Here is a 22,130-nt window from a genome sequence, read left to right on the forward strand (position 1 = left end):
ATCACTGTCTACTCTCAAGTAATAATAATCTAACATATAAGAATCTCAGTCACTAAGTCATGGCCACTCTTTGCAACCCCATGAACTATATATAGCACCTCAGACTTCCCTTTTTCTTCACTGTCTCCCAGAGTTTGCTCAGACTCATGTCCATTGAGTCAGTGATGCCATCCAACTATCTTATCCTCGCTTCCACCTTCTCCTGCCCTCGATCTTTCCTAGCATCAGGATCTTTTACAATGAGTCGACTCTTCCCATCAGGTGGCCAAAGTATTGGAGCTTCAGTTTCAGCATCAGTCCTTCCAGTGAATATTCAGGGTTGATTTCCTTTGGGATAGACCGGTTTGTTCTCCTTGCAGTCCAAGGGACTCTCAAGACTCTTCTTTAGCACCACAGTTTGAAAGCATCAATTCTTCGGTGCTCAGCCTTCTTTTGGTCCAACTCTTACATCCATGCATGACTCCTGAAAAAACCATAGCTTTGGCTATACAGACCTTTGTTGGTAAAGTGATGTCTCTGCTTTGTTAATATGCTGTCTAGGTTGGTCATAGCTTTTCTTCCAAGGAGCAAGCGTCTTTTAATTTCATGGCTGCAGTCACCATCTGAAGTAATTTTGGAGCCCGAGAAAATAAAGTCTGTCACTGTTTCCATTGTTTCCCCATCTATTTGCCATGAAGTGATGGGACCGGATGCCATGATCTTAGTTTCTTGAATGTTGAGATTTAAGCTAGCTTTTTCACTCTGCTCTTTGTCAAGAGGCTCTTTAGTACCTCTTTGCTTTCTGCCATTAGAGTGGTGTCATCTGTGTGTATGTGCTCAGTCACTTGAGTTGTGTCCGACTCTTTGCGACCCAGTGGCCCGCCAGGCTCCTCTGTCCGTGGGATTCTCCAGGCATGAATACTGGAGTGAGTTGCTGTGCCCTCCTCCCGGGATCATTTGCATATCTGAGATTATTGATATTTCTCCTGGCAATCTTGATTCTGGCTTGTGATTCATCCAGCCTGGCATTTCTCATGATGTACTCTGCATAGAAGTTGACTAAGCAGGTTGAAACATACAGCCTTGATATATTCCTTTCCCAATTTTGAAGCAATGAGTTGTTCCATGTAAGGTTATAACTATTCCTTCTTGCCCTGAATACAGGTTTCTCAGGAGACAGGTAAGGTTGTCCAGTATTCCTATCTGTAACAATTTTCCAGTTTGTTGTGATCCACACAATCAAAGGCCTTAGCATAGTTAATGAAGCAGAAGTAGAGTTTTTTTGGAATTCCTTTGCTTCTTCTATGATCCAGTGGATGTTGGCAATTTGATCTCTGGTTCCTGCGCCTTTTCTTTTTTAAAATTTTATTTATGTATGCATTTTTGTCTGTGCTCGGCTTTTGTTGCTGTGTGCACACCGGCTTTCTCTAGTTGGGATGAGCGAGGCTACTCTCTGGTTGCGGTGTTCAGGCTTCTCATTGTGGTGGCTTCTCTTGCTGCAAAGCACAGGCTCCAGGGCACGTGAGCTTCAGTGCTCGCGGCTCAGTTGTAGTGGTGCGCGGGCTTAGTTGCTCTGTAGCATGTGAAATCTTCTCAGGCCAGGGATTGAACTTGTGTCCCCTGCATTGGCTGGCGGACTCTGAGCCACTGAGCCACCAAGGAAGTCCTCCTCTATCTTCTGTAAATCCAGTTTGTACATCTGGAAGTTCTCAGTTCACATACTGATGAAACTTAGCTTTAAAGATTTTGAGCATTACCTTGCTAGCATGTGAAATGAGTGCAATTGTATGGTAGTTTGAACAGTCTTTGACATTGCTTTTCTTTGGGATTCCCTGGTGGCTCAGAGGTTAAAGCATCTGCCTCCAATGCAGGAGACCTGGGTTCGATCCCTGGGTTGGGAAGATCCCCTGGAGAAGGAAATGGTAACCCACTCCAGTACTTTTGCCTGGAGAATCCCATGGATGCAGAAGCCTGGCAGCCTACAGTCCACGGGGTCACAAGGAGTCGGACACAACTGAGCGACTTCACTTTCACTTTCTTTGGGATTAGAATGAAAATTGACCTTTTCCAGTCTTGTGACCACTGCTGAGTTTTCCAAATTTTCTGGCATAGTGAGTGCAGCACTTGCACAACATCATCATTTAGGATTTGAAATAGCTCAGCTGGAATTCTGTCACCTCCACTAACTTTGTTTCTGGTAATGCTTCCTAAGGCCCATTTGACTTCACATTCCAGGCTGTAGGTGAATGACCACACCATCAAGGTTGTCTGGGTAATTAAGACCTTTTTTGTATAGTTCTTCTGTGTATTCTTGCCACCTCTTCTTAATCTCTTCTGCTTCTGTTAGGTTCTTGCCATTTCTCTCCTTTATTGTGCCCATCTTTGCATCAGATGTTCCCTTGGTATCTCCAGTTTTCTTTGTGTTTCTTTTTGAACAGTTTTATTTACTTAATTTTGGCCGTGCTGTGTTTGTTGCTGCACAGCCTTTTCTCTGACTGAGGCAGGCAGGGGCACCTCTCTGGTTGCAGTGTGCGGGATGCTCACTGGTGTGACTCCTCTTGTGGAGCTTGAACCTTAGGGTGCATGGTCTTCACTAGTTCAGTTTCATTGCCACAGCAGCTCCCAGGCTCGAGGGCACAGGCCCAATAGTTGTGGTACACGGGCTTAGTTGCTCTGCAGCACGTGGGATCTTAAAGATCAGGGATCGAACCCATGTCTCCTGCATTGGTGAAAGTGAAAGTGAAGTCGCTGTGTCTGATTCTTTGCTACCCTATGGTCTGTACCCCGCCAGGCTCCTCTGTCCATGGGATTTTCCAGGCCATAATACTAGAGTGGGTTGCCATTTCCTACTCCGGGGGATCTTCCTGACCCAGGGATCGAACTCAGGTCTCCTGCATTGCAGGCAGACTCTTTACCGTCTGAGCCACCAGGAAATTCCTGCATTGGTGGGTGGATGCTTTACCACTGAGCTCCCAGGGAAGCCCTCTCCAGTTTTCTTGAAGAGATCTCTAGTCTTTCCCATTCTGTTGTCTTCCTCTACTTCTTTTCATTGTTCACTTGCAAAGGCTTTGTTGTCTCCTTGCTATTCTTTGGAACTCTGCATTCAGTTGCATATATCTTTCCCTTTCTCCTTTGCCTTTGGGGCATAGACTTGGATTACTCTGTTGTTGAATGGTTTGCCCTGGAAACAGATCATTTTGTCATTTTTGAGATTGCACCCAAGTACTGCATTTCAGACTTGCTGACTATTAGCTCTACCTGGTTTCTTCTAAGGTTAGAATCTTACAACAGTGTATTCCGAGTCTTCCTCACTTCCCTTGTGCTGCTGGTGTATGTTTTACTCACGCGTATGTTTAAACTCTACATTGCCAGTTTAACAAATGTGTACAGTCCATTGTACTGTGAAGAAATTCAAGCACAAAAGAAGGCTCACCCTCAGTCCTCTTTGCTCCTTTGCACAGACCCAGGCTCTCCTCTGTTGTGCTTTATTCATTCTGCAGAACTTCCTTTAATATTCTTTGTATTGTGGATATGCTAGTGGAAAGTCATCTCAGATTTTGTCTGTCTGTAGTTTTTAATTTCGCTGTTACTTTTTGGAGGATATTTTCACTGCATGTAGGATACTAAGTTGACAATTGTTTTGCTTTTAGCAATTTAAGGATGTCATTCCATTTATTACGGTTTACATTGTTTCTTATGAGAAACCAGCAAAAAATCTTGTCTTTATTTCCTGATATGCATGTGTCTTTTTTTTTTTTTTTCTGGCTGTTTTTTAATACTTTCTTGATATTATTAATTTTTAGCAACTAGATTATTATATGTTTTCAAGTAGTTTATTTTGTGTTTATCCTCCTTGAGATTTGTTGAATATTTGGGACCTGTGGGTTTATAGTTTGCAAAACCTCTGGAAAACTTCAGCCGTTATTTCTTTCAGTACGCCTGTGTGTGTACCTGCTTTGTGTCTCTAACTACACTGTTCTTAGACGGCCTGCTATTTTCCCAGAGGTCAATGAGGCTTGGTTAATTAAAAAAATTTTTTTCTTTCTGCTTCAATTTGGATGGTTTCATTTTATATACTGAATTTTCATTTCCCGAAGTTCCATTTGATTCTTTTTTATGTCTTCCCTTTCTTTGCCTATTGTGTTTATGTTTCCTATAAATTCTTGAGTGTATTTGTAACAGTTCTAAAGTCCATGGCTGTTAATTCCATCATTTCTGTCCTTTCCAAGTCTGTTTTGACTGATATTTTTCTCTCCAGATTTTTCCTGCTTCATTGTAGGTCTGGGATTTTTTTTTTTTTTTTTTAATTGGATGCAGGACAAAGGTGCTTGGATTTCATAATCTTCCTCTAAACAGAGTTGAAGTTGGTTTTGGAAGTCAGTTAAGTGTCTTGCGAGTCAGCCTGATTCTTCTTAGGTTTGTTTTAAAACTGTCAGCATCAGTCTACAGTGGTCTCTGCTCAGCGGCTAGTGTCACACGCGCTTTCGGAATTTCTGCCTTATGGTTTCCCAAAAGGTTTTCTTTAAACAACCTTATAGAATTTTATTCTATGTAAGCATGATTGAGCATTTACTAAAACTTAGAAGTGAAGCCACTCAGTTGTGTCTGACTCTTTGTGACCCCATGGACTGTAGCCTACCAGGCTCTTCTGTCCATGGGATTTTCAAGGCAAGAGTACTGGAGTGGGTTGCCATGTCCTTCTCCAGGAGATCTTCCCGACCCAGGGATCGAACCCATGTCTCCTGCATTGTAGGCAGACGCTTTTACTGTCTGAGCCACCAGGGAAGTCCCTACAAAAACTTATGGGGATCCTATTTTAGCTTTCTGGAATTTTTTCTCTGAATTGATCCCTTTTCTTTATTATTTTTATCTGAAAGTTCCAAATACCTCAGCCTCCCCAAACTCTGACTTCTGTCTCTCAATTCATCAAGACCCCCTTAAACTGGGCCTCTTGCCTGCACTGCAACCTGTAAATGCCTCCGTGGCAATCGTAGGGTTTGTGTAATTTGCTTCCTTTGTGTCCGTGATCACAGTCCTGTATTGTCCTTTATCCAGTATCTGAAAATCATTGCTTTTAATATTTTGTTCATTTTTCTGGATTTTACCCCTTTGGCAAGTGGGCAAGTCCAATGCTGTTATTCTGTAATGACTAGAAGCCATTTTTTAAAATCACAATTAATTGCTGAATGTTATAAAAATCACATCTGTTGATATAATCATGCAATGTTCCTTTCTTTATCCATGAATGTGTTGGATTACCATTAAAAATGAAAGTAAGATGTTGAGCCATCCTTGAATTTCTGGGTTAAACCTATGTGATCAAAATGCATTTACAAAAATAAACTGTTGCATTTCACTAGCTGATACTTTGTTGGGACTTTTGCACATGCTTATTAATGAAATAGACATATAACCCATTAATTTTCTTGAGCTATTCTTACCACATTGTAGCTTCATCAAATGAGTGGAGATGTAATGTGGCAAGCTAGATTCCTAAATGGAACTTCCTGCTGAAAATGGTTAAAAATCCAGTATAAACTATTTTTCTTAAGAACTGTTTTCTAAGAACACTGATGAAGTGAGAAAACAGTGACTAAATAAGACAAGAAACCCAGAGGGATGTGTGGATTACTGCATATTACTTTTGATCAGAGGCATTTGGTGAACAAAGAAAATTTGGATTGGGGATTTATAGCCTATGCCTTGTTGAATAGTGTCCATCCCCTCCCCTCACCCCACAATTCATAACTACTCAGAACCTCAGAATGTGACTTTGTTTAGAAATAGGGTCTTTGCAGATGAAATTAGTTAAGATAGGATCTCACAAGCTGGAATCAAGATTGCTGGGAGAAATATCAACAACCTCAGATATGTAGATGATATCATTTTAATGGCAGAAAGTGAAGAGGAACTAAAAAAGCCTCTTGATGAAGGTGAAAGAAGGGAGTGAAAAATCTGGCTTAAAACTCAACATTCAAAAAGTGAATATCATGGCATCTGATCCCATCACTTTATGGCAAATAGATGAGGGAAAAGTGAAAACAGTGTCAGATTTAATTTCCTGGGCTCCAGAATCACTGATGACAGTGACTACAGCCATGAAATTAAAAGGCACTTGCTCCTTGGAAGAAAAGCTAAGACAAACCTAAACAGCATATGAAAAAGCAGAAACATCACTTTGCCAACAAAGGTCTGTCTAGTCAAAGCTATGGTTTTTCCAGTAGTCATATATGGATGTGAGATTTGGACCATAAAGGAGGCTGAGTGCTGAAGAATTGATGCTTTCGAACCATGGTGTTGAAGAAGACTCCTGAGAGTCCCTTGGACAGCAAGGAGAATAAACCAGTCAATCCTAAAAGACATCAACCCTGAATATTCATTGGAAGGACTAGTGCTGAGGCTGAAGCTCCAGTATTTGGCCACCTGATGTGAAGAGCTGACTCACTGGAAAAGACCCTGATGCTGGGAAAGATTGAGGGCAAGAGGAGAAGTGGGTGACAGGGGATGAGGTGGTTGATGGCATCAGTGACTCAATGGACATGAGTTTTAGCAAACCCAGGAAGATAGTGAAGGATAGGAAAGCCTGGTGTGCTGCAGACTTGACTTAGTGATTGGGCTTCCCATATGGCTCAATGGTAGTGAATTTGCCTGACAATGCAGGGGATGCCAGAGACTTGGGTTCCATCCCTGGGTTGGGAAGATCCCTTGGAGGAGGAAATGGATATCCACTCCAATATTTCTGCCTAGATAATCCCATGGACAGAGGAGCCTGGTGGGCTACAGCTCTTGGGGTTGCAAAGAGTCAGACACCACTGAGTGAGTAGCACTTTCACTTGTTAATCCAATGACTGGTGTCCTTAAAAGAAGAGGGAAATTTGGATACAAGCACAGAAAAAGGAGAGAAGATCATGTGACAATGCAAGCAGACACTAAAGTGATGCCTCCACAAGCCAAGGAGTCTTGGCAACCACTGGAAGCCAGGAAGAGGCAAGAAAAAACCCTTTCTTAGCATCTTTTGAAAGAGCATGCCTTGCTGGCTGTTAAGGGACCAGTCTGCCTGATTTTGAGCTTCTAGACCTCCAAAATTGTGAGAGAATAAATTTCTGTGTTTTTTTTTCCTAATTTTATTTTATTAATTTCTGTTGTTTTAAGCCACTGAGTTTGTGGTATTTTTTTTATGGCAGCCCTGATGGCTCAGCAGTAAAGAATCTGCCTGCCAGTACAGCTGTGGGTTGGATTCCTGGGTCAGGAATATCCCCTGAAGAAGGAAATGGAAGCCCATTCCAGTATTCTTGCCTGGGAAATCCCAGAGATAGAGGAGCCTGGCAAGCTACAGTTCTTGGAGTTGGCAAAGAGTCGGACATAACTTAGTGACTAAACAACAACAATAATAGGGAATTAATATGCCTTTGGGATATAGAGAGCAGAGATAAAGCACAGAGCCTGCTCAAGAGGAGACTCCTAATATAAGGCCAACCCTCTACAAAGCTTAGACATCAAAAGGTTAAGCCCCCTGAGTAGGGGTGAATCCTGTCCTTTGAGGATTGGGAAGAAAATTGACAGTTTCAGGGACTTCCCTGGTGGTCCAGTGGCTAAGATTCCATGCTCTCAAAGCAGGGGGCCCTGGTTCAATCCCTGATCAGGGAACTAGATCCCCACATGCTACAACGTAAGAGTTCACATGCTGTAATGAAGACCAAAAATACCATGAGCCTCAACTAATCAGGTTTTTATTATTCAAATAAATACTTTTTTTAAAAAGTAAATTGACAGCTTCAAATTTGGGGGCAAAGTGTGTGTGTGTTTGAGAAAGAGAGACAGACAGAGAAAAAAGAGGCGCTGAAAATTTAGAACAAGAAGCTGGCCTTTACATGGGTTGCAGCTCAAATTCTTATGGTCAAGGTAGTCTAAGAAAGCTCAGTGGTCATTAAATACCAACCTGAAATCAGGTTGGTAATTCTATAGGTGCCTGGGAGAAGCAAACACAAGTTCTTTCTGCACATACTCTCTTTCTAGGCCTCAGAGTATTCCATAAATACAATGCCAAGGCTAGCAAATACCTCTAAGTTAAAAAAAAGGTAATTAAACAGAAAGATAATGAGAAATCATGTCAGCTAGTCAGCAGTAAGCACAGACAGCATGTTTCAGATAATGAAGTTATCAATGCCTGTGTTCAGTATAATTAAAGTAATAAAAGGCAAATTTGGAAATATGCACAGAAACTAAAAAACTATAATGAATAATCAAGCAATTTGAAAAGAACTTCCAAATGGAAGTTCTAAAACAAAAGTTTTAATTTAGTAAAAATTTTACTTGAATTTTAATTTTAACTAAATTTAAAATTCAGCATCCTTCACGTACTAGCAGAAACACGAGCGGCACATCTTGAGGCTGTATTTCTGGATCAGACTGTGCCAGTCTGAGCAGATATGGCAAGAGTGAGAATCCTAGCTGAATTTTCTTAGGTGGCCCCAGTGGAGCTGCGGGTTACCCATCTTGCTTTTTTGGCTGAAACTAGACATTTAGATTTCAGAGACTTCGGTTCAGTTGCTCAGTTGTGTCCAACTCCACTCTCATTCACTGTCATAATTTCCTCATTGGTATAAATCTATTTGCTGAAAGGCATAACTATTTGTGACAATGCTCTCTTAAACCAAAAGGACGCTTTTACTGTCCTTTCCTTTAAGGCATAACAATATTGAAAACCCCATTGCATTGGATCCTTTATATGTACAGAGATGAGAATATATCATTTATTTTTAACACTAGATTATGCTTGTTTGCTGATGGAAATGATCCTGAAGAGAAGTTGACAGTTCCATAAAGGAGGTTAATTTCAAGCAAGGAACTTGAGTTGGCAGTAAGAAAAGTAGGAGCATCAAGGGACTGGAGATCCGTGATGGTTTTATACCGTGCCCCCCCACCCCCCCAGTTCTTTGACATTCCTACCATTGAGAAGCCAGGTCTATGACTGCTCTCTTGAATTTGGATGGGACTGTGACTGCTTTGGCCAATGGGGAGCCATATGACTTCCAAAGCTAATTCAGAAGAGGTCATGCAAGCTTTCTCCGGCCCTCCAAGGGCAGTCACTCTGGGAGAAGCTTGCCATTATATCAGAAGCACAACTACCCTGAGACTTCCATGCAGAGAGGCCAGGTGTGGGTGCTGGCTGATAGCCTCAGCCGAGCCCCCAGTCAACAGTATCAACTGTAATCTTGAGAGTGAACCATCTTCAAAATCCAGCTCAGTTTACCTCCAGCTGTAACCAAACTGCTTGAGAAACCCCAGGCAAGAGCTTCCCACTGGAGTCCTTCCTGAGTTTACAACCCCAAACTGTAAGCAGAATAAAGTGGCTGTTTAAACCCTCTAAATTTGATGGTAATTTGCTACACACCAATAGTACCTGGAATAAGTTTCTCCCCCCACCCCTTGGTCATGTTGCATGGCTTGTGAGATCTTAGTTCCCTGATCAGGGATGGAACCCTGGCCCTTGATAGTAAGAGCATGGAGCCCTACCCCTGGACTGCCAGGGAATTCCCTGGAGTAAGTTTTTATGGGGTCAAAGAATTGTGTCATGGTAATACCATAAGAAAGTGAGAAAAATAGGCAATGGTCAGAGAATTAGGGGCTTAAAATCAAGATTCAAGAGGTGAAATGACCGGTTATGAGAGTATTCCCAACAAGGCACAGCTCTTAAGCTTTTCATTTTTCAGTTTTACTACTGGTGTTTTTATTTTGTGTTTGTGATAGCTATGCTATATGAATAGAGCAAAAGGCAGAAGGTTTGACTTTGTTTATTTTCTAATCTATGAGAAAATTGTCAGAAAGCATCCTCCGACTTTCTAGGATTCATCTGTGATCAGGATTGCTGAGACCGTGTTGCTCTCCCAGTTTCCCATGTAAGTCCAGTCAACTTCATGTTTGTGCTAGGCTTACCATTAGTGGATCATACACCATTAGACTTGATTAGAAGCCACGGGTGTTAGATGCGTCATTTATGTGGATGTCCAAGTTCGTCAGTTTGATGACAAGACTCAAGATCAAAAGGGAATCTGGGAACTGTAGGTCAAAGTCCTTTGAGAATTCTGAGACGAGATCTGGGGTTTCCTGGGGAAAGCAGAGTAGTTAATGCATCCAGAGTCCTTGAACTTCAGAAATGGGGAATGTTCTTAGCGCTCCTAAAGTCAAAAAGACAGCGTGATGACAAGGATTTAGTGCCCCAGATGTGGTAGAGTCCACGAGCCCCATTTCTTCATTCACGTATTTGTTGAGCACTTACTGTGTGCCAGGCACTGTGCTTGAAGCTGCGAGGTTCAGAGAGAGAGAAAATAGTGTCTCTGCTCTCCTGTGGCTCTCAGCCACTGGGGAGGGAAAAACGTATAAATGCCTTTCTTAGAAAAACACTGTAATTGAGATAAAATGTAAATTGGGGTTGGGCCACAAATGAGGGCACCATCTGCCTCTTCTCTCTGGGCTGGAATGATTGCCATCCAAAGGACAATGTCACCTTTCCCACCTTGCATGAGCTCCTTTGCCCTGTGGTTTGCAGGCATCAGTCACTCAAGTGGCTAGTCCTTTCCTCAGAAATAATTTTCCACAGAAAAAATTTAGACAAAGAATGTCAGGACACATAATTTCCATCAAGGAAAAAAAAAGAACGATTTCATTGCAACCTTGTTGAAACTCCAGCCTCTTTCTATAGCCAAATCTCCATAAAGTCTCCCTAACCTGGTCCTCCAACCTGTCTTTGATAACCATTCTCACAACTCTGACCTGTCCTTCCCCCATTGCAACACCGGCTGATCCTCACCTCTTGAGCTGAGTGTCGACCATTTCTCTCCACACACAGCCCCACAAAGGCCAGAACGTGCTGGCACCCTAAAGAGTGCTGGTTACCTAGTTGGTGCTCAAGGAAGGTTTCCTAATTGAATGAAGAGAGCCTCAGCGTTATAACTTCACCTGATGTCCATCAATACCTGTATCCAGCCTGCGCAATCTGTACTGTGTACTGAAATTCCGTGTGGGCCCCAGTCAACATCCTGTGTGGTAAACTCTGTCCAGACGGGATCAGCGCCCCTTGGGCAGGTGCCTCTGTCCAGCACTGCTCAGCACCCTCTGGGGGAACAGCTCCTCCAGCTCTGATCAGCACTCGGCGGGGAAACAGCTCCTGCAGCCCCAGTCCTCACGTTTTAGGGAGACATCTCCGTGGGCCAATCAGCACCCCTCGTGGGACAGCTCCGACCAGCCCTGGTCAGCACCCAGACGTGGACAGCTCCTCCAGCCCCGTTCGCGCACAGCCCACACTCTGTCTGAACCACTCGGATCCCGGCTTGGGAACCCCAGGCTTCTGCTCTGATTCCCTGGAAGTCGGCGCAGCTCCCGGGGCCGCACCCACCCCTCCATGAGGCCCCGTCCCCCCCGCCCCCGCACCAGCTAACCAGGGGTCTGCAAATCGACTTTCCCATCGCCAGTTCCTCGCTGAAGCTCTCACCACGCGAACTGATGCCCCATCCCCACCAATCTGCTTCCCACCTGCCCCCACCCCAAAGAACCAAGCCACACACGCGCCTCTCCAACCCGAGCCTCAGTCAAACCATCTCGCCTCCTCCAACCAGCTTCCCCGCCGTCCCCTCCGCCCTCCCCCGGCCCGCCCTCCTCCCCTCCCCCGGCCCGCCCTGCTGCCGGTCCCCCCGCCCCCGGCTCGCGCTGCCGCGGTGTCCTGGCGTCGAGGTGTGCTGGCGGCGGGGTGTCGCAGGGCGTGTCACGAGGTGACCGGGGGCGGGCTGAGGACGGGCGGGCGGGAGCGACGGAGGGCGCGCGGGGCTGGCGCTCCGGGCACCCCTCCCCCGCCGCGGTCGGCAGGCCTTTCCCCGGAGAAGATGGCGGATCGGGCGGAGATGTTTTCTCTTTCCACCTTTCACTCGCTGTCGCCGCCAGGCTGCAGGTACGCACTCGGGCGCCCGGGCCCTTCCCTGCCCACCGCTCCCCCTCTGACCCCGTCCCCAGACTCCGCCGGCCCGACCCTGCCACCCCACCCCCAACGCCTTTGGGGGCCCGAGCCCCAGACCCTCTCTGGTCCCGAGGCCCACTTGCTCCCCATCCCCCACCTCTGGTTCCAGGCCTCTCCACTTTGTCCTCCCCTTACGACCCTCCTCCAGCCCCAGTGACCGTCCCCCACCCCCACCCCAGATTCCTGCCGGGACCGATGCTGCACCCAACCTGAGCGCCTCCTCTGAAGGCGGAGGTCGTGGGCCGAGCCTGAGGGGCAGCCTGCCTGCGGGGTGCTGAGCACACACTCTGTGCCTGGCACTGTCCTTTTGGCCTTGCTGGGCCTCTGTGGTGGAGGCCTGGCCTGGTCTGCAGGGCTCAGGGAAGAGAGTTGCAATCAAGCCTGGAGCCTGGGGGAAGGGACTAGGGTGGGGAGAGGGCTGGACCTCGGGATGTAGGCCGGTCTTGGGCAGGAATAGCTGACCGAGGGGCTGAATTCTGCTCCGGAGCAGGCTCGACCCCTCCCCCTCCTCTGGCTGCTGCAGCTTCAGCCCCCATCCCCCTTCGCGGCTCAGCCTGACTCCCCCGAGGCTGAGGCTGTGACCCAGAGGGGCCTGGAGCTGAGCGCAGTGGGAGGAGAGGCTGCTGGCTCTGATGAGAGGACTGGGAGGAGGGCTGGGGGGCAAGTGCTTCCTCTGGGCAGGTGGTGGCTCCGATTGTGGGGGAGATACCCTGGAGAGCAGGGCTTAAGCTTCAGGATAATGGCAGGATGTGGGTGTGGGGGTTGGGGGCTCTGGAGATCGTGGGGCCGAGGAGCTGGGGTGGGGGTCTCCCTTGGCCCCTCCTTAGGACCAGCTCTCAGGCAGGGAGTCCAGGACTGACGGCTCTCTCAGGAGCCCTGTCCTTGCTCTCCTCTCCAGGCCTCCACAGGACATAAGCCTGGAGGAATTTGACGATGAAGATCTGTCTGAGATCACTGATGACTGCGGTCTGGGCCTCAGCTATGACTCGGACCACTGCGAGAAGGTGGGGAGAGGGCTGGGGCAGAGAACTCTCTCACAGGAGAGCCTTGCTTAGCTTCTGCTCAGCAGTCTCTGGGGCAGGTCTAAGCTCAGCCTTGAGACAGGATCCTCTCGGTGCCCCATCTCCCTTGACCTCTTGACTTGCGGGCCTCTTGATACCTGACACCTCTCTTCCTAAAAGCGGCCCACTGAGAACCTTCCCCAGCAGTCCCTGCCTGGCCTCCTCCATGGGCTGGACGGGGGGAGGGAAGATGTGCCTCTGCTTTGGGGCCTCTGGCCTCGGATCTACCCCCTTCCAGCTGCCATCTCATCTCCTTCTCAGCCCTGTCCCCACCTCTCTAGCCTCTCTTAGCCTCCTGTCTCCTCCCCTGAAGTTCGCCTTCCCCCATCTCCTCCTCCTCCCTGTCTCTTCACATTTTTGTTTTCATTCAAGAACATTTCTGAACAACTCCCGTGTGGCAAGTGCTAGAGGCTTCCAGGTGCCTGGGAAGACAGCAGGACAGGTGTGGCTCTTGCCCTTGGGAGCTTATAACCTAGTAGGGGAGGAAGACAGGTGAGGGACAGTGGCTGCCTGAGTCTCGGCATCTGGGTCCCAGTGAGGGACACACGGTGCAGTGAGGGGAGCCCACCCGAGACTGAGGCCATTAGGGAGATTTTCTAGTGGAAACGCACGGCCATCCCTGAGGAAAGACGAGCAGGAGCTGGCAGATGAGGGCGGCTACCGGAGGGGATGGAGCAGAGGAATTGCTGGCAAGGGATTAGTGGATCCGAGGCCCTGAGGTTGGTGCAGGTTTGGTGAAACCTGGTTCTGGGCCTCTTTGCTTCACGCATTCATTTGATCTTTGCTGAGCTTTTCTGTGGGCCAGGGCCCGTTCTCGGTGGGGGTCGGGTACCCAGTGTACAATATGCACATGGCCCTGACCTGGTGGGGCTTGCAGCTTGCTGCGGAGACAGATGCAAACTCTACTGTAGTTATGAGTTGTGTTAAAATGCTTTGAAGGAAAAAGTACTGGTGTTAAATGTGATGGGGTTTGAGGGTGGGATGAGGCTGGCAGGTGGGTTGGGGCCACTTTGAGAATCTGTCACTGGGACTTAGGAGTTTGGGCTCTTATTTACCAAGGTCCTTATGTATCTTAAGCTGATTTTTAAAAAAGCAAAAAACAAAAACTGCTCTGTTGGTGGAGAGCAGAGGGGTCTGGAGGGAGGTTTCCTCCCTTTTCTTGTGGCTTCCTGCTTTCACCTTTCCTGGCACCTGGGACCCCAGGTCGCTGTCCCGCTGCGGCCCAGCTCTGCCCTGTCCTTCTTCCTGCAGGACAGCTTTGCCTTGGGGCGTTCGGAGCAGCCGCACCCCATCTGCTCCTTCCAGGATGACTTCCAGGAGTTCGAGATGATTGACGACAATGAAGAGGAGGAGGAAGAAGAGGAGGAGGAGGACGAGGAGGAGGAGGACGAGGAGGAAGGAGAGGGGGAGGGCAAGGAGGGAGGCGGCCCTGGCTCAGAGACCCCTGCCCGGGAGCCCCTGATCCCCTCCCCTTCCCTAGAGGAGCCTCACAAGCATCGACCTACCACCCTCCACCTGACAACACTGGGAGCCCAGGTGAGCTCCAGGCCCAGAGCTCCCCCTGGTTCCCTGCATAGGGGGCTCTGGTGCCCACGGCCACCTGCCCCCTCCTGCCCGCGAGGACCGGGCGCTCAGTGCCGCTCTCCCCCCGCCCCTCCACAGGACTCGCTGAACAACAATGGAGGGTTTGCTCCAGGGCCTCTGGCCTCCAGGCAGGAAACAGCGCTGTGCCCAGCGGTGCAGGAGCCTGTCCGAGGTGAGCAGGGCAGCAGGGCAGCGGTGAGTGTGGGGGAGTGGCACAGGAGGCGGGGGAGGCCGGGGGGGGGCGCTGACCTGAGCCTCTGTCCCGCAGAGCCGCCCGCCCCTCTCCCGCCCACCGACACGGGCCCCTGCGGGGCACAGCCACCTGTGCGCCCAGGCTGCGACTCGGAAGGAAACCAACCCGCAGGGCCCGTGGCGCCCGGTGGGGCCTCCCCGTCCTCAGATCCGGGTATCGAGGCCGACCTGGGCAGCGGCTCCAGCGGAGGCCGCGGAGGCCGGCGCAGCAGCCAGGACCTGTCGTCCCCCGGCTCCGACTACGAGGACGTCGGGGGCGCGCGCCTGGGGCGCATGATCTCGTCTATCTCGGAGACTGAGCTGGAGCGGAGCAGTGACGACGGCAGCAGCAGCAGCGGCCGCTCCTCGCACCTCACCAACTCCATCGAGGAGGCCTCGTCGCCAGCCTCGGAGCCCGAGCCGGAGCCCGAGCCGCCCCGCGAGCCCCCGCGCCGCCCCGCCTTCCTGCCCGTGGGCCCCGAGGACACCAACAGCGAGTACGAGTCCGGGTCCGAGTCGGAGCCGGACCTCAGCGAGGACGCCGACTCGCCCTGGCTGCTCAGCAACCTCGTGAGCCGCATGATCTCCGAGGGCTCCTCGCCCATCCGCTGCCCCGGCCAGTGCCTGTCCCCCTCGCCGCGCTCTGCCGGGGAGCCTGCCTCGCCCGCTGGCGAGGCCCTGGCGGCGGCGGCGGCGGCGCCAGGCGGCGTGGAGCTGGTGGACATGGAGACGCTGTGTGGGCCGCCGCCGCCCGCGCCCCCCGCCCCTAGGCCCGGCCCCGCGCAGCCGGGGCCCTGCCTCTTCCTCAGCAACCCCACACGCGACACCATCACCCCGCTGTGGGCCGCCCCGGGTCGCCCCGCCCGCCCGGGCCGCGCTTGCTCCGCCGCCTGCTCGGATGAGGACGACGACGAGGACGAAGAGGAGGAAGATGAAGCTGAGGCTAAGGCGGCGCCCCCCGGGGGCCGGGGAGCGGGCCCCGCGGCGCTGGACGCCTCGCTAGTGTACGATGCGGTCAAGTACACGCTGGTGGTGGACGAGCACACGCAGCTGGAGCTGGTGAGCCTGCGGCGCTGCGCCGGCCTGGGTGAGGACAGCGAGGACAGCGGTGGCGAGGCCAGCGAGGAGGAGGCGGGAGCCGTGCTGCTGGGCGGGGATCAGGGCCCCGGGGACGCCTCCCCGGACAGCCCGGACCTCACCTTCTCCAAGAAGTTCCTCAACGTCTTTGTCAACAGCACCTCTCGATCTTCCAGTGAGTGGGAAGGGGGAAGGGGATGGTTCCAGGGGAGCAGGCTGGCTCCTTGCCCGGGGCTCGCAGATCCATCCCCAAGGGCCAGGACAGCCTCAGGGTCTGCGGGTGGTTAGCGCTGGGCACTGCCCTCTTAACCCAGCGCCTGGGTGGGGGCTTTCCCGGGCTCCCCCCGCGAGGGAATGGCGAGAGGAGGCTGCTCTGTCTCCAGCTCCAGACGGGGGCCACCCACACCAGGGGCCCATGGGGAGGGGAGCCTGGCTGGGCCTTCTAGCGCCTCCCTGAGTCTTCCTCTCTGTCTCTCTCTCTCAGGCACTGAGTCTTTCGGCCTTTTCTCATGCCTGGTCAACGGGGAGGAGAGAGAGCAGACGCATAGGGCTGTCTTCAGGTACGGCAGTCCCCCTTGCTGGCCTTGACCCTCCCCCCGAGTCTCAGACCCTCCGCGACCCTGATGGGCACAGCGCAGCCCTCCTCCCCCTGCCCTAGTGGCCTCCCCTCTCTGACCATCCCTCAGGTTCATTCCCCGCCATCCCGATGAGCTGGAGCTGGACGTGGACGACCCGGTGCTGGTGGAGGCTGAGGAGGACGACTTCTGGTTCCGTGGCTTCAACATGCGTACGGGCGAGCGCGGAGTCTTCCCTGCCTTCTATGCCCACGCGGTGCCCGGGCCTGCCAAGGACCTGCTGGGTGAGGCCCCTTCCCTAAGGGTCATTTTGTCACCCAGACCCTCTCTTGCTCGCCTAACCCAGGCCCCTTGTGACCCCATAGGGAGCAAGCGGGGTCCCTGCTGGGTGGAGCGCTTTGACGTCCAGTTCCTGGGCTCCGTGGAGGTGCCTTGTCACCAGGGCAATGGCATCCTGTGTGCAGCCATGCAGAAGGTCAGTCTGGGGTTGGGGGTGGGGCGAGCCCTGCAGGCCGGCTCAGCCCTTGGAGGCTCGAGCCCGGGATCCCTGGTGCTAATGGAGGGGCCTGGCAGACAGGCCGAGGGCAGCGCCGTGGCTGTTCCCCGGCCCCATCCGGCTGGCCTCCCCCCGCAGCCCGTCCTGTTCGTGTCTGGAAATCAAGACGAGCTCTCTCAGACCCTTCTCTGGGGTCTCATGTGATAATCCCTCAGTGGTGTCCAACTCTTTGCGACCCCATGGACTCTAGTCCGTCTGATTCCTCTGCCCATGGAATTCTCCAGGCAAGAATACTGGAGTGGGTTGCCATCTCCTTCTCCAGGGGATCTACCTGATCCAGGGATTGAACCCAGGTCTTCTGCATCGCAGGTGGATTCTTTACCATCTGAGCCACCGAGAACGCAACTTGCTCGTTCATTATTCACTCAGTGGACGCTTAGGAGGGCCTGCCTGTCTGCTGGTCCCGAGACTTAGCTGGAGAGGAGCAGGGGAGCAGGGCAGCCCTGCCCCCATCCTCTCACGGGACGGGCGCTGAGGAGCTCTGGGCTGCCGTCCTGCAAAGGGCTGGGGAGAAGACGGGGCAGGCCATCCTGAGACCGCGGAGCAGCCGAGACCACTCTCACATCTTCCTGAATCAGGGCCAGGGCTCTTCAGACCTAATCGAGAATGTTCCCCCAGGGGGAAGTTGATGCTTTTAGGCCCCTGAGACCTTCTTCTTCTTGACTCTGCAGATCGCCACGGCCCGAAAACTGACCGTCCACCTGCGTCCTCCTGCCTCTTGTGACCTTGAGATCTCTCTCCGGGGTGTCAAGCTGAGTCTCAGCGGAGGCCCTGAGGTGGGGTGTGGGCCCTGAGCCACTGAGGCGGCTGGGAAGGGCGGAGCAGGCGGATCAGATGAGGCGTGTCCGGCAGGCTGGGCCACCTGTTAGCTTGGCTCTCTTCTGCCATCTCTCTTCTAGTTCCAACGCTGCAGCCACTTCTTCCAGATGAAGAACATCTCGTTCTGCGGCTGCCACCCCCGCAACAGCTGGTAAGAGACTTCCCCTTCCCGTAGTCCCCTCGAACCCCAAGGGCCGCCCACTTGCAGGCCCGCTGTCCAGCAGCCCCGCCCACTTGGCTCCATGAGGTGAGCCCCCACATGGCACCCGCTCTGTTCTGGGCCTGGGAGACAAGGATCAGACAGGCTCCCGTCTGGTCTGGGTGGGAAGACAGACACACAGACAAGTAAGTGCTTGAAGCATCTGTGGGGATCTGGTGGACATCTCTCTGGGGCTCCAGTGAGCAGAGAGGTGGCTGAACTCTCCTGGGACTTGGGGGCAATCGGAGACCACTCTGTAAACCTTGAAAGACAAGTGGGTGACAGGGTGGGCCTTCTTGGCATGGAGCCAGCTGAGACAGGGCTGGGGTCGAGAGGTGCTGAGGGTCTCTAGGGGGCCGGATGAGGCAGGAGGGACACAGCGTGCCTGTGCCCTGCGACCCTGCCAAGGAGCTGGTAGTTAATCCCATTGGCAGTGGGGTGGTGGGTGACGCCGTCAGGCTGACCAGCTGGCTCTGCCTGTTGTGCCAGTGGAAGGACCCAAGTGCCGCTGGCCAGAGCCAGGAGGTGCAGGGCCCTCCAGGTGCCGTGTCTGGGCGGGCTTTGGGAGGTGGGGCAGGCAGGACTGAGCTGACTGGATGTAGAGGCCGATCTGGAGGGAGAATCGGGTGACCTGGGCGTTGAGCGGTTGGTGACCCACACACCAGGAGAAGGGGCGTGGCGCGAATGGGCCTGAGAGGCCGGCCGTGCAGTCTTCAGTTGCAGACATGGTGAGCTTGCGGTGTCCGTTGTTACTGGGAGCGTGGAAGAGAGACCTCGGGGCAGGTATGTTTTGGAGCAGGCGGATAACTTCGGCCATGAGGCAGACAAGATGGCCAGGCCGAGAGAGGAGGTGGGAATGAGCGGCGGCGTACCCGGCGGGTGGAGGCGGCTGTCCTGCCCAGCTGGATGCTGTGCAGTGCCAGTGAGGCATTCCGCATGGCACAGTGCTGTGCGCCCCAGAGGAGGCGATGGGGGCTGAGCCTTGAGGCACACGGAGCCCTGCAGGGACCCAGAGGTGCCGCAGGTCCTCAAGGGAGGCAGAGCGTGGGAAGCACACTCTGTTCCCGGGGCTGAGGGCAGACGTGTGCCATTTGCACGCTTGTGGTGAGACTGGGGGTGCTCTGCCTGCTGGCTGGGCAACGGTTTCCACCCTTACCAGGGCAGAGCCCCGTTTGGCTGCTTCTCCATTGAGAGGGAGCTAGTTTGACGGGCAGGAGATCTGGGTAGGGGGCTGGGGCTCAGACCAGGCCACGGGGTGGACTGTGCCGTGAGGACTGGCGTGCACGGCAGCCACATGGATCGTGGCCTTGAGAGAGAAGGACCGCAGAGGGAGACGGGGCACCACAGGCTCGGGCCCCTGGGCCACACTCTGACCATGTGCAGCTCCGAGGTTCAGCGGCCGGGAGGGGGCCGAGGAGCTGCTGTCCCGGCCCAGAGCTTCCTGATATTCGCTGCTCCAGAACCCAGCCCAGGCCCCTCAGGGAGGAGGCACAGGGAGACGGTGCCAGACGGCTCAGGTGAAGCAGGGGCTGGGTCGGCCTCTGCTGGGTGCCCGGGGTCTGGACAAGGTAGGAGTGAGTGGTGATTGAGATCGCAGGCGGCAGAGAGTGTGCCCAGGGTGCCGCAGGCTTGCTGTCTGTCTGCAGCGTGTCTGACCCTCTCTGGGCCTTGGTGCCATCACCTTGAGACCGGCCTCACCGTGCTGTTGTGAGGTTTGTGCCAGTTATTAATAAAAGAGCTTGCTTAGGAGGGTGCATGGCACTTGCTCTGAACGCAGTCATCTGAACGTGATGCTCGAGACCAGGTGGTGACGTGTTTGTGGTCAACACGCACATGCTGTGCTGGTGACGATGCTGTCCTGTGGATTCCCATCTGGTGGAACCACAAAGCCCTGACCCCCCGGCGTGGACTGGATAGGCCACAGCTGGGTGAGGGTCCCGAGCCTCCTGCTGCGGGACGCTGACAGTCCCTCCCTCTGGACAGTAATTTTTGTTAATGTCTTGCTGAGAAGAAGGGCAGGTTCAGGAAAGCCGCACAGGGAACAGAGCTGGGGCCACGGAGCTGGGGTACAAGCTTCTCCAGGAAGACGCTTTTGCACATCAGGGCCCATGTCAAGCCCACAGCGGAGCCTGAAAATACTGTGGGTGTGCAGGACCAGAGGTGGAGCTGGGCAGGCTCCAGGTGTCAGGGGAAGGACGGGGAGGGGTCACCCGGGATGACCAGCAGACCAGGGAGAGACCGCATCGCCTGTGGCCTGGGGGCAGGCTCCGGGCGCTGGCTCGGGAGAGGAGGAAGATGCAGCTGGATACCCTTGTGGACAGATTAACACAGATCACCAACTCCTCACGGTGCCCAGCGCTGTGCTCCTGGACACAAATCATGTGACCCACACACTCCCCAGCCCTGCCTGCCCCGCACCCCACGCTCTGACCCCTGGGGCCGGTGCTCCACGCCCTGACGTCCCTGTGCGCTCGCTGCCCCACCCCCACAGCTATTTTGGCTTCATCACCAAACACCCGCTGCTGAGCCGCTTTGCCTGCCACGTCTTTGTCTCCCAGGAGTCGATGAGGCCCGTGGCCCAGAGTGTGGGGTGAGTGGGTCTGGAGGGCGGGCCAGTGCACACGATGGCTGGGACCGGGGCGGGGTGCTGACCTGGTGCCCGGGGCGCGCAGCTGGGGGGAGGGTGGGGATGAGGTCTGGGGGGCGTGGGGGAGGGTCAGATGGCAGGGGAGGGTGTCGAGGGGCATGGGGGGGCACGGGGGGGTCAGATGACAGGGGAGGGTGTCGAGGAGCATGGGGGGGTGGTCCTCAGTGTGGGAGCGGCATCCCATGGGGTGGGGCGGGTGGGGGTAGGGAAGGCCGCACTGGACCTGGACAGTAAGGAGCCAGGTCCGGGCCAGGAGGCTGAGGGGTGAAGCTGGGGTGGTGTGGCAGGCCCAGGTGGGGCTGTGGGGCCCCGGGCCTGAGGACGGTCTCCCCCCGAAGCCGCGCCTTCCTGGAGTACTACCAGCAGCATCTGGAGTACGCCTGCCCCACAGAGGACATCTACCTGGAGTAGCTGCCCCGCTCTCCTGCTCCGGGAGCAGCCAGGGCTGGGGCCGCCTCGGGAGGCCGCCTCAGCTTCGGCAAGGACTGGACTGGGGGCCCATGGGGCCTGACGCCTGGGGGGCTGCGGGCTGTGGGGATCGCGCGTCCTCGCCCGAGGGGGCCCTGCGCCTCTGCCCCCCACGCGTCCCCCTGCCGCCCGGGGCTGCCCGTGGCCCCCCCACCCCGTCTGTCTCTGCTCCTCTGTGCTGCGAACTCTCACCCTCTGCTCTTCACTGTGGGGTCGGAACTGGGAGGGGTGTGGGGAGGAAGCCCCCAGGTGACCCCTCTTGCTCGTCCCCCGTGATTTATAAAGGAGTTTTAATTTTTATAGTGAATATCAAGGGATCGTCCCGTCCTCATCATGGGGACAAAGAGAGGGCCCCCATACTGTCCCACTTGGCGCTCGGGGGACACAGGGAGGGTCCCCAGGAGGGCCTTGGTGGGGACTAGGAGTCGTCCCTGTTGCTCACCCTGAGTCCCAGACGCTGCTAGGAGGAGGGGGCCCTGGCCTGGGCCCCAGCCACACCAGCATCTGCTTTTGCCGCTGCAAACACTCCCCGCAGTCCAGCACCTCAATAAACTTTCTGCTTGGTGTGACCCTGGCTATTTCTGGGGTGAGGGAAGCAGATACGGGGCTGGGGACCAGGTGCTGCCCACAGTGGCGGGGGCCGAGGTGCCAGGGTGCCGGAACTGCTGTCTGAAGCCCCGCCGGGCTCCCGGTGCAGCACATGGCGGCTGCCCTCCACCGCCACTCACTGGGTCAGTGAGGAAGCCGAGGCCCGAGAGAAGGTCACGAGATGCGTGTGCTGTCCGCCTGCACTGGAGCGCCAGGCTGGGAGTGTGTGCAGGCTCGTGAGTGTGCCCGCATGCTTGTGAATGCGTGTATGAGACACAGCAGGCGTCACTCTGCTTATATCCAAAGACTGGTGTTTTAAAAATTCTCCACAGAGAG

The 22,130-nt window shown here is 53.6% G+C and overlaps 1 protein-coding gene across 2 annotated transcripts; it reads left to right on the plus strand.

Moving 5' to 3' along the window:
* Window positions 1-11,659: 11,659 nt before the first annotated feature.
* MAPK8IP2 (mitogen-activated protein kinase 8 interacting protein 2) lies at window positions 11,660-21,775 on the plus strand. Of its 2 annotated transcripts, XM_086403548.1 has the most exons (12): window positions 11,660-11,923; window positions 12,888-12,993; window positions 14,302-14,586; window positions 14,713-14,806; window positions 14,903-16,117; window positions 16,427-16,502; window positions 16,629-16,801; window positions 16,883-16,992; window positions 17,745-17,849; window positions 17,973-18,043; window positions 20,583-20,681; window positions 21,077-21,775. In XM_086403548.1, exons 1-12 carry the CDS (start codon window positions 11,859-11,861, stop codon window positions 21,147-21,149), a joined length of 2,472 nt encoding a protein of 823 aa, XP_086259674.1. In that variant the 5' UTR covers window positions 11,660-11,858; the 3' UTR covers window positions 21,150-21,775. The 2 variants fall into 2 exon arrangements, with proteins under 2 accessions (XP_086259674.1, XP_086259676.1); XM_086403550.1 differs by lacking the exons at window positions 11,660-11,923; window positions 12,888-12,993 and adding an exon at window positions 13,651-13,769.
* The last annotated feature ends 355 nt before the right edge of the window (window positions 21,776-22,130 follow it).

Source organism: Bos grunniens, chromosome 5 (assembly GCF_055505025.1).
Source record: "Bos grunniens cultivar Pamir isolate PY7600 chromosome 5, Bosgru_T2T1.0, whole genome shotgun sequence".
In the NCBI taxonomy this organism is placed as follows: Eukaryota; Metazoa; Chordata; class Mammalia; order Artiodactyla; family Bovidae; genus Bos; species Bos grunniens.

What these genes read in the sequence shown, in the direction of transcription:
- MAPK8IP2 (XM_086403548.1), top strand. Translation starts at nt 11,859, where the DNA reads ATGGCGGATCGGGCGGAGATGTTTTCTCTTTCCACCTTTCACTCGCTG. An exon ending in CAGCACCTCTCGATCTTCCA is followed by an intron (nt 16,118 to 16,426) that starts GTGAGTGGGAAG and finishes TCTCTCTCTCAG; the next exon opens with GCACTGAGTCTTTCGGCCTT. An exon ending in CCCGTGGCCCAGAGTGTGGG is followed by an intron (nt 20,682 to 21,076) that starts GTGAGTGGGTCT and finishes CTCCCCCCGAAG; the next exon opens with CCGCGCCTTCCTGGAGTACT.